General features: G+C 38.2%; 1 protein-coding gene across 30 annotated transcripts in view; it reads right to left on the reverse strand.

Annotated features, from left to right (window-relative positions):
- Positions 1-12,244, reverse strand: part of EIF4G3 (eukaryotic translation initiation factor 4 gamma 3) — a 290,494-nt gene that overhangs the window by 222,203 nt on the left and 56,047 nt on the right. For all 30 annotated transcript variants that reach the window (XM_080657147.1, XM_080657146.1, XM_080657145.1 and 27 more), the window contains one exon: positions 1,629-1,704. Coding sequence is in view for 24 of the 30 variants with exons in the window: in XM_080657133.1 (XP_080513259.1) it covers positions 1,629-1,704 (76 nt within the window). In the remaining 6 variants the exon portion in view is untranslated. The remainder of the gene's footprint in view (positions 1-1,628; positions 1,705-12,244) is intronic.

Genomic DNA, 12,244 nt, shown 5'->3' on the forward strand with positions numbered 1-12,244 from the left:
TGGCTAGAATATAGAAAGGTTAGAGACAGAAATCCAAGAAGTATGTGGAGCATTATCGACCATGGTAAAGATTCTGGATTTTAATCTAGGTGTAACAGAAAGCCATTGGAAACTTAAGAGCAGTAGATCTGAATTTCCTTTTAAAAGGAAGAAGCTACTATAGAAAGAGCAGACTATGTTTAAGGCGGGTATTTGTGGTGGTAAAGTGGAAGCAAGGAGACCAGTTAAGGAAATTATTGTCAATAATACAGGCAAAAGATAATGGCTTGCTCTACAGTGGTAGCAGTAAAAGAGATGAGTAATGGATTTGATCTATATTTTGAAAGCAGAATATGATATCTTGGGTGTGGGATGTGAGAGAACGAAGACCAAAGGATGATGTCATGGATCTTGGATTGAGCAACGGAGAGAATGTGATACTATTTATAGAAATGAATACTGGGTGAGGAATGAGATTTTGTTGAGAAAAATTAATATATGTAAACATTATTTAGGTGAGGAGTTAAGCATAGAGTTCTATCCCTTCCAGCTTAGGGTCACTTCCACAACAAAGTGACTTCTTCCTTTACCACATAAGAGCACATTCACATATCTAATCAGATTCTTAACCTGATGGATATCTGTAAAATTCTAAAATAATATTGTAAATACTGGGTACATGTTCTTTTTTGAGGAGAAAGCATTGTAACCATTTTCAAATTCTAAAAATAATTCATAACCCAAAGGGATAAGAATCATTGCTTTATCATATAACCTTAAGATTATAATTATTTATTTACTCATCTTCCTCACTACACTGTGAGTTTCTGTAGAGCACCCTGTCATATTCCTAGGAATAAATAGTATAATGAACTAAAATATTTAAAAGATATGTCTACTTCCCCAATTCTCCCCTAAATTCTCTCAGGCTCACTGTTAGCTGAAATCTGCATCTAATTTTATTACCTTCATCCTCTAACTTTTAAATCCCTTCATTTATGAATCTGAACCAATCATTTAACATAAATTAAATCTCCTTCCAATGTTCTTTTCCAAACTTTCTGTATTTTTACATGTAGAGAGGGAAAAAAGTAAAATAAAAAAGTGTAAAAAAAAAAAGTAATTTTAAGAAAAGATACCCAAAAAGAAAATTAAACCTCACAGTGTCCTAAAAGAAATCACAATACAAGGCCAAAGGCAAATATTGAAAGAAAAAAAAGAAGAGAGACGATCTATGAACCAGGAGGTCACGGCTTGATTCCCTAATAGGACATGCTGACTGGATCCCCAGTGGAAGAAGTACAGGAGGCAGCTAATCAATGATTCTCTCCCATCATTGATGTTTCTGTCTCTCTCTCTCCCTCTCCCATCCGCTCTAAAATCAATAAAAATAAATTTTTTTAACAAAGAAGACAGATGTACAAGCCAATCTATCTTAATCATTGTTGTTTAATCACTTCTTAAATTAAGACAATGGGCAAAGGCCTATTCACTGCATTAAATTATATACATCTAATTCTATTTGGGATTTTATTGAACCTTTTGCCAAAAAAATCTATCATATGCCTATCAAACAAGCATTGTCTGTAGTGTCAAAGGCTCACGTGGGGAAACAAGACACACAATATGACCAGTTGTGAATCACTCACCGCGCTGTACACCGCCGAGACTGCGGGTGCGAAGATCCGGTCCTCCAGGGGCTGCTGCCCAGGTCCTCTAGGGATTCTACAGAGCGAGTTAAGGGTAAGAGACCTCAAAAGTGGACGCGTTAGCAGCAAGAGAAAATTACCACCACCAAATGCTGTCAATGACCCAAGCTTTGTCACCCAGGGGCCATACACTTAATTCTCCACAGAAACTGGAAAACCAAGTATTTCAAATATCCTAATGTAATTAGATCAATCTCTCCGAAAGTGATTCCCATGATAAAACATTCCATGGAAACCCAAAACAAATACAATTACACAACAAGCCTCCCAACTTCAGGCCTATGATGAAAATCTACCACCTTTCCTTTCCAAAGAAAGAGACCAAGGAAATATAAGCAGGATATTCAGAAAGATAAGACTAATTCATCAACCTGGAAATTGCTGACAAAGGCCCAGTCTTTTCGCTAACTACACAGGAATAGAGAATACAATTGTTTCCTTGTTTTTCTATTTTAGCTGCTATTTTCCCTCATATCCACCCACCATTTTTAAAAAGAGGCTCTCCATCATAGTTTAGTTTAAAATGTGTCAGCATGTTGTCAAGACATTCTGTTAAAAGACAAAGACTATCATTTTATTTAGCTCTGAAATTTGAAAAATGTAATAGGTTCTTCTATCTGGTAAGGTGATTTTTTTCCCTCTTTAAGAATGACAACCAAAAGACTGGCACAAAAGATTAACAGCAATTATCTCTGGATGGTAGGATTACATAACTGTATAATGTGCTTTTTCTGCAATAAACATTATTTACATACTAATTTCAATGTATTTTTAAAAGAACGACTATGTAAATGTAGTAAACCCAAAATGAGAGAATCCTTCCTTCATTATAACTAATATTTAATACTACCCACACTAATACTTCTCACACTATGTTCCTTTCTAATTCAATGAAACAAGTCTGAAAGACAGAGTGACAGCTGCAGATAATTTTATATGAATGATCACGAGTTGCAGAAGTCTGAAAGAATCATTAAAAGTGAAATTCTTTATATCTAAATAGCAACAGTTTACTGAGGTGAGAGAAAAAACGAAATGAAATCCTATGCTTTAGTCATTCAAAATTAATAACCCTATAACAGTCTCTCGATAGTTCTTTAAACTAGCCACCTCAGACAACAATTCAATGCACTGCCAATGCACTCCCATGCATGAAGAACTGATTTAAATGCCACATTGAGAAATAACAAAGCTAAAGCAGGTCATTAATAAACTGCTTCATCCAAACTATATATATGTTTGCAATGCAGAAACATAAGTCTAACAAGTTTCAGAATACAAGTCCTTGTCAACTATTTCAGAAATAGGATTACTCTTGGCTGAAATAAAACTTCCTTTGAATTATAGTTCTGCATGGTGGTCACATGAATAACGAAAAAATATGAGGCTATTCTTTCTTCTGCAAAGCCAACTGCTATTGCTTTTTCTAGCTAAAGCTCTCCCACTATGTGAGAATAAGTTCTCAAATGAGTTATCAGTACTATGGCCCCAAAAGTTGAACCACGCCACTTAAGGGAAGGTTAGGGCTTCTGATTACTATTAGGTACTTTATTGGCAAACAATATTTAATTGTAAGATTTCTAAAGAGTCAATCATGTGTTTGGCCAATAACCCAGTTAACAAACATTCTTTTTCCTTGACAACAGATAAAGAACATTGATTTCATTTGCTTCACTCTCTGAAAATGACCAACGAATATTGTGTGGGACTGATAAATGAACTGTTTCTTGAAAGAACATTTGGATAAAAATAATTATTTTAAAACAAAAACATAGTCCTATAAAAAGAAAACTAAATATAGAAGTCAGAAGATCTGAATCTAAAGCGTACTACAACATAACCAACCAGGTTATCTATACTGACGCATTTTATAGTACTCTGGTAAAATGAGGTTCAGCAAGATGAAGTAAGTTACCCAAGTTAACAAGGCTAAGTACCAGGCCAGGGCTCCCTGTACTCTAAAGACCGTGCTCTTCTATTACATCAGTGTGTACAAGGGCAGAATACTTATACCATATGTAAAAAAAACAACAAAAACAAAAACAAAAATAAACTGATCAAAATATGGTTGCCCCTATCTATAGGACAAAACTAAATTAGTATTTCATCTCATAAAAGAGTCAATGGAGTGTGGCTCTAAAATTGAAAAATCCCAAATTCTTGGCCCAAGTTGAATCATCTTCCCAATTGCAAATGACTACTCACTATTACAGATGGGAAAGGTAATGCAAAGAAAACAAGGAAGCTTATTTTACAGAACAATTTTCTCCTTTAATCTTAGTGGTTATGGCTGCACATCTTCATAAGTATGATAAAATCACTGAATTATACAATTGAATAGTGTAAATTATATATGTGAATTATATATTAATTTTAAAATAACAGTATTTTAGTTGTTTGCAACTTGGCTGGTTATCACCGTTTCCACTTAAAAACCCCACATAAATCATATGAAATAGGCACTGCTAGGCATTTTCTCCAAAAACAGGTCAATTCAAAGAAATTACATGCATGTAGAGTTCTTAGACTACAGCATACTTCCTCCTAATTCTGCCAGCCCTTAAGCTTATTACCAGCTCTCACCAACCTCTGTATCTCAAGCATTTATCACTGGACGCTTATTTCCCTTTGAGCTGAGGGTAACAAACAAATAGCTTCTCACAGCACCACTTAGGATTCAATCAATGAGCAGTGTAATGCGCATGTACTGGGCTCCAAAACACATTTTTATTTCTAAAACCTCATGACTGAAATACAGTAGCACAACCACTGGACACTTCTGGTTCAAACTGCTGAAATACATATCATTAGGAAATATAAGGAAAATCATTAACAAGATTAGACAGATAGTATGTAATAACTGAATTAAGACTAGAAATATGAATGCAAAAAAATTCTAATTCTACACACTTTTTCTAAAAAAAATTAACAAGACAACTTTCAGAATTAAATAAAATTTGAAGTTTAAAGAGAATTAAAGTACAATAGACTTTAAATGGATTATTAAAGCACTCACTATATACTCTACACATTAAATGTCAATTAGGCTGATAAAAAAATTTCAGCAACCAAATTTCATCAGAGAAATCCAGGATCTCTGGGGAGATTACATAATGATCTGAATGTTTCCTAGTTATACCATGAAGGAAAGAGGGGACCAATTTTTTTTTTTTAAGCACAGATGTTTACTGAAATTTCATGAATGATAAACTCTCCTGAGGAGAGTTTTGGATCGATGGCAATCATAACTGACCTTGGGTTTGACTCGTAGTCAGTAACTCCTCAAAAGGTAGATTTTGACAAGTTAGAAAGCAAGTAGCTCAAGTCCAGAGTAATCTTCCTCCAACTCGCTGAAACACTTATGCTCCATTTACAACTCCCAGCTGAATGTTCCTAAACTTTGCCCCACTCCACTACAAGAAAAGCTATTATCCCAATGCTCAGCATAAGCAATATTCTTAAAGTGACAGCCTCAAGTTATCACTGCCTCAGTGAAAGGGAAAGTGAAAGTACAAACCCATTGCGCCTACTGCTTTAGAGAAGACACAGGCAACTGATTTCAGGAGATGAAAACAAATGAATGAAAAATGTATTTTTCTGCACTATGTCTTCTTTAAACTTTAGGGCAATATAGTAATGTCAGTCAATTTGTGCCTTCTCCACTTTCTCCTCCTTTCTACGTAGTTTTTGATTATGAAAAAGGAAACTATGTAACATAAAAATAAGGGCAGAATTTCAAAACTATACCCTGTTTCACAAAGATACTATACATGACTTCTCAAAAGCAACAGTATTTAAAATACAGTTGCTTTGGAAATAGCTATAATCCCTTTAATATTATCAGTTCTAACCCATTAGGGATATGTCTTATAAAAATTAACTTGAAATGGATAAAGGCCTAAAGGTAGAGGCTAAAACTGTAAATTTTTAGTAGTAAACAGGATAAATCTGCATAACCTCAAATTTGGCAAGAGTTTGTTAGATATGTCATCAAAAACAACAGCAACAACAAAAAGAGATAAAGTGTACTTCAACAGTTAAAAACTTTTGTGCATCAAAAGACACCATACCATCAAGAAAGCGAAAAAAACAACTCACAGAATGGGGGGAAATATTTGCAAATCATGTCTGGGATTTGTATACAGAATATACAAAGATTTCCTACATCTGAATAATAAAAAACACAAAAATGCAATCTGTTCCATATCTGACAAAATTCTAAAAGATCATGACTGATTTTTGCCACTTCAGTGAATTTATACACAGAATTTCTCTCTGTTATGAAACTTAATTCTGATTTAACTGTTCTCCCCAAGGTGAGCAGCTTCTCAGATTAACTTAACAGTTTTCACCTCAAAGTAGTTTACATGGAAAAGTGTCCAAAAGAGGAAACTGCTTTTCTTACTTACATCTGACCAACTAGTGCCGTTAGCTAAATAATCCACCCAACTGCCACATGCCAAAAGTCAGGTCACTAAAAATACTTGTTCCCACCATGCCAACTGCCAAGGAGACTGATGGGGAAATCAATACCTTTTTATTAGTACTACGGATCTCCAAAGCACCCCCCACCTAGTTTTTGAGTAAATCTAATTTCCCCTGAAGAATATGATCTGATGAATACCAATGGCAATATAAAATACCAACTATCACCATTTAGAAAACATAATTCTCTTCCTTCTGTAACTCATCATTCTTAATATCAAAGTACACTAGAAACATTTTTGTCATTCCATCTACTTACAAATTCACAGCCAATAAAAACTGCAAAGTATTCTGTAAGTCCATTTCACCGCTCCCCCCCACACACACACCCAGAGCCACCCATAAGAGCAGGTCCTCTAGTGATACCTAAAGAACATATTAGAGGATGAAAGTCAACTTTCCATCATGAAACAAAAGATTAGACTACATTATCTTTAGATTTTGGTTAAAATACCAACCAAAAAATGCAAACTTTTACATCATCATAATTAACTTTTTTTTCCACTTTCAGTGTTCAATAAAAATGTCCTAACCAAAAAAAAAAAAAAAAATCCTGCCCTAACTGGTTTGGCTCAGTGGATAGAGCGTCGGCCTGCAGACTGAAGGGTCCCAGGTTCGATTCTGGTCAGGGGCATGTACCTTGGTTGCAGGCACATCCCCAGTTGGGGGAGGCAGCTGATCGATGTTTCTCTCTCATCGATGTTTCTAACTCTCTATCCCTCTCCCTTCCTCTCTGTAAAAAAATCAATAAAATATATATATTTTTTAAATCCTACAAACTATCACAACTCTAAATGTAATTTCTTAGGATACAGACCCATGTTAAGTCAATGTTATTTTCTTTGTTGATTCTGAGATATGAAAATAACTACAGGCAATGTTTTCCTTTCTCCCTCTGGACACACCCAATTCGAGGAAGATGCTTTTTTTTTAAACAGCAGCGTTTCTTTTCAGCATAAAATTCTAAAAGAAAAGTATTTATAATAATAAAAGCATAATATGCTAATTAGACCAGACAGCCAAACGACCTTCCGGGCATCCTTCCAGACGAAGCTGCTGCAGCAGGGGCCAAGGCAGAGGCAGTTAGGGGCGATCAGGCAGGCAGGCAGAGTGGTTAGGGGTGATCAGGCAGGCAGGTTAGTGGTTAGGGGCGATCAGGCAGGCAGGCAGGCAAGCAGTTAGGGGCGATCAGGCAGGCAGGCAAGTGGTTAGGGGCGATCAGGCAGGCAAGCAGGTGAGCAGTTAGGAGCGATCAGGCAGGCAGGCGAGCAGTTAGGAGCCAGTGGTCCTGGATTGGAAGAGGGATGTCTGACTGCCGGTTTAGGCGTGATCCCACAGGGATCCCTGCGGGATCGGGCCTAAACCAGCAGTCGGACATCTCCCGAGGGGTCCCGGATTACGAGAAGGTGCAGGCCGGGCTATGGAACCCCCCTCCCCTGTGCACGAATTTCATGCACCAGGCCTCTAGTATTATAATAAAAACAAATAGGTAATTTTTTAGCAGATTTTATGTTCTTACATAGAATGGGCATAGCCAAAATAACTTCCTTCCATAAATTCCAAAAATACAGGCCGATGTAATCACCATGTATCCACTGTCACATGTATAAATTTAAGAGAATCTTCCAAAAATGTTTTTAAAATAATCAAATGTCATTCTTCAAAGATGGCAGGCTTATAAAGACATTTTAAAATAAACTGAAGCAGTAAGATCAGAAAGGTACAAATATATGAAAAACTTTAAAAGAACAAAAGAGCAAAGGAAAAAGTGTTTTGAAATACAATATACCAACAATCTTCTGTTCTTATTTTTCTAATTACAACCTTCTCAAGCCCAAGTAGCTCATTATGACATGCATGCTATGACTAGTGTTAAATAAATATAAATCCAAGAAGAATATCTAAATACTAACTCCTAGAACTTAACAGATTAACTTTTCCTTATCCACAAATTAATATACCTCAGCATAAAAAAAAATCAAATATTTTTATAAGAGTAACTTCTAGTTGTTTCTGGTATATTTTGGTACTTAACATTCAAGCATGAATAGGTATATAAAAATTCTACACTTGCATTATATTTCTAATCAAACAATGCCACCACATTATGAATATTTAATTCACAAAAGCTGCTCCTATTCTGCCCCACTTCTCCATCTCTCTCTCAGTATTCCTGCTATTTACATCAAGGTTCCAGACCAATACAATGCAAGTCAAGCTAAAGTAGAGCTGACTTCCCTCTAAACTTGACAAATGAGTCAAAGTCTTATAAAAATGACAATCTAGAGATGATGCTCAAGAGTTACTAGCTGTAACTAATTAAGAATGTTACACATATGGTTTCTTCATTTATTGGGAAAAAAAACAATAATGTTGCATACAATTCTAAATATATGATAGGCCTCAAAAATGTTAATTATATACCAGTAAAAGTAAAAGTTGAAATTCAGCTTGTATACAGTTCTAAAACTATAAAGCCTGAGTTATAATCTATAACCTGGTTCTCTGTTAAAATTTATTTCTACCCTGGCGGGTGACTCAGTTGCTTAAAGCATTGTCCCATACACCAAAAGGCTGTGGGTTCGATTCCCAGTCAGGCATGTTGTTGTTAATCCTCACCCAAGGATTTTTCCATAGATTTTTAGAGAGAGTTCAAAGGAGGGGGATAGACAGAGAGAGACACATCGATTGGCGGCCTTCGGCACTCACCCTGACAGGGGACTGGGGGCCAGGGATGGAGCCTGCAACCAAAGTACATGACCTTGACTAGAATCAAACCTTCAACCCTTCAGTCCTCGGGCTGACTCTCAATCTACTGAGCCAAACAAACCAGTCAGGGCTGGTGTTACTTTTTTTTTTAAAGCCACTAGTTCTGCCCAGCTGGCATGGCTCAGTGGTTGAGCACTGACCTATGAACCCAGTCAGGGCATATGCCTGGGCTGTGAGCTCGATCCCCAGTGTGGGGCGCGCAGGAGGCACCCGATCAATGATTCTCACTCATCATTAATGTTTCTATCTCTCCCTCTCTCTTACTCTCTGAAATCAATAAAAAATATATTAAATAAATAAATAAATAAAAAGCCACTAATTCTGTCAGAAACTCATACAAGTGCTTTCCATTAAAACCATTATTGAACAACTACTGAACAGAAGTGCTTTATGTGTGCCTCCCATTCCATCGCACAGAATATATAAAGATGTATACAAGGAGAAACCAAGATGGCGGCATAGGTAAACACCTAAACTGCTGCCTCGCACAACAATTTCAAAACTACAACTAAAAGACAGAACGGACACCATCCAGATCCACAGGAAAGCTGGCTGAGTGAAAATTCTACAACTAGAAGGAAAGAGAAAACCTCACAGAGAATTGGAGGTACGGCAAAGGGGATTTGTGCGCGCAGAGAGGAAGGGCGGCTGAGAGCCTAGCTGACTTTCTCTGGCGGAAGGGGGAAGGAAGCCTCCGACCGCACTGAACCCCAGTTCTGACTGCACTGAACCCCAGTTCCAGGCGAACCCCTGGGGACCCACGCTCTTACGGGGGGAGTCTGGACTCTCGGGCGGAGACTCGAGCTGGGAAAGGCAGAAGTCTGAAGGCGCACGCGGGCCAGTGCGCACAAAGGCTGCGGAGGTTGCCACAGGCTTTCCCTAGTGGAAGGGAGTCAGAGGATCCTGACTGCACTGAGCCCCAGTTCTGACTGCAGTGAACCCCAGTTCCAGGCGAGCCCCTGGGGACCCACGCTCTTGTGGGGGGAGTCTGGTCTCTCGGGCTGAGACTCGGGAGCCGGGGAAGGCGGAGGACTGCAAGTGCGCACGCGCGCGTGCCAGTGCGCACAAAGGCTGCGGAAGTTGCCACAGGCTTTCCCTAGTGGAAGGGAGTCAGAGGATTCTGACTGCACTGAGCCCCAGTTCTGACTGCAGTGAACCCCAGATCCAGGCGAGCCCCTGGGGACCCACGCTCTTGTGGGGGGAGTCTGGACTCTCGGCGGAGACTCGGGAGCCGGGGAAGGCGGAGGACTGAAAGTGCGCACGCGCGCGTGCCAGTGCGCACAAAGGCTGCGGAAGTTGCCACAGGCTTTCACAGAGGCTATTGCAATTTGGCAAGTCTAATCCTATAAGGCTGTCTCCAGCACCGAACTTCTCCCAGCATAGACACAGCTGATCCTTACAGCCAACTGGCCCGGAGGTCAATTCTTCCCAGTGATACCAACAACAATAAAGACTTAATTACAACAAGGCTGTACACACAGTCCACAAAGGGGTGCACCAAGAGTGTCCACCTCAGGTTAACTGGGGAAGCAGACCCACTGGGCCATATTGGAAACCTAGCACAAATATCTACCTTACCAACTCAGGGAATCAGTGAAAATGCGGGGTCAAAGAATCAGATCACAAACGAAAGAAATGGAGGAAAACAAACGACTGGATATAGAATTCAAAACCACGGTTATAAGACTTTTTAAGAATATCCTAGAAAAGGCCGATAAATATAACGAGACCCTTGAAGATATGAAAAAGGACCAACTAGAAATTAAACATACACTGACTGAAATAAAAAATATTATACAGAGACCCAGAAACAGAATAGAGGAACACAAGAATCAAATCAAAGAATTGAAATACAAAGAAGCAAAAAACACTCAACCGAAAAAGCAAAAAGCAAAAAAAAAAATCCAAAAAGTTGAAGATAATGTAAGAAGACTCTGGGACAACTTCAAGCGTACCAACATCAGAATTATGGGGGTGCCAGAAGAAGAGAGAGAGCAAGATACTGAAAACCTATTTGAAGAAATAATGACCGAAAACTTCCCCCACCTGGTGAAAGAAATAGACTTACAACTCCAGGAAGTGCACAGAACCCCAAACAAAAGGAATCCAAAGAGGACCACACCAAGACACATCATAATTAAAATGCCAAGAGCAAAAGACAAAGAGAGAATATTAAAAGCAGCAAGAGAAAAACAGTTAATTACCTACAAGGGAGCACCCATACGACTGTCAGCTGACTTCTCAACAGAAACTATGCAGGCCAGACGGGAGTGGCAAGAAATTTTCAATGTGATGAATAGCAAGAACCTACAACCAAGATTACTCTACCCAGCAAAGCTATCATTCAGAATTGAAGGGCAGATAAAGAGCTTCACAGATAAGAAAAAGCTGAAGGAGTTCATCACCACCAAACCAGTATTATATGAAATGCTGAAAGGTATTCTTAAAGAAGAGGAAGAAGAAAAAAGTAAAGAGAAAAATTATGAACAACAAATACATATCTATCAACAAGCAAACCTAAAAATCAAGTGAATTAAAAACCTGAGGAACAGAATAATCTGGTGAATATAATAGAATCAGGGGCATAGAAAGGGAGTGGACTGATAATTCTCAGGGGGAAAGGGGTATGGGGGGTTCATGAAGAGAATGGACAAAAATCATACACCTATGGATGAGGACAGTGGGGGGGAGGTAAGGGCAGAAGGTGGGGTGGGAAATGGGTGGAGGGGAGCTATAGGGGGAAAAAGGAGAAATAATTGTAATAATCTGAATAAAGATTTATTTAAAAAAAAAAGATGTATACAAAAGGGTCAAGTTTTAATTAAATGAGTAATTTTTACTGTTTCAAAGATATTTAAGTGAAACTGGTGCTTTTTTTTTTTTTTTTTAGGAATGCAGGTTGGTGAATAACACATTCATCACTAGTATATTTTGGTACTTGATTCATGCTAAGGTACCAGCAGTTTGACCCACCATTTATTCTGCACCATCAGTGAAAATGTCAATAAGCCTTAGCCAGTTTGGCCCAGTGAATAGAGCATTGGCCTGCAGACTGAGGAGTCCTAGGTTCGATTCTGGCCAAGGGCACATGCCTGGGTTGCGGGCTCGATCCCCAGTGGAGGGTGTGCAGGAGGCAGCCAATCAATGATTCTCTCTCATCATGGATGTTTCTATCTCTCTCTTTCCCTCTTCCTTCCTCTCTGAAATCAATGAAGAAATATATTTAAAAAAGAAAAAAAAAAAAAAGAAAATGTCAATAAAGTGAAAAAGGCATAAAATATCTTAAAACAATTATTAAAATA

The sequence above is a fragment of the Plecotus auritus genome (genome assembly GCF_963455305.1).
Source record: "Plecotus auritus genome assembly, chromosome: 2".
In the NCBI taxonomy this organism is placed as follows: domain Eukaryota; kingdom Metazoa; phylum Chordata; class Mammalia; order Chiroptera; family Vespertilionidae; genus Plecotus; species Plecotus auritus.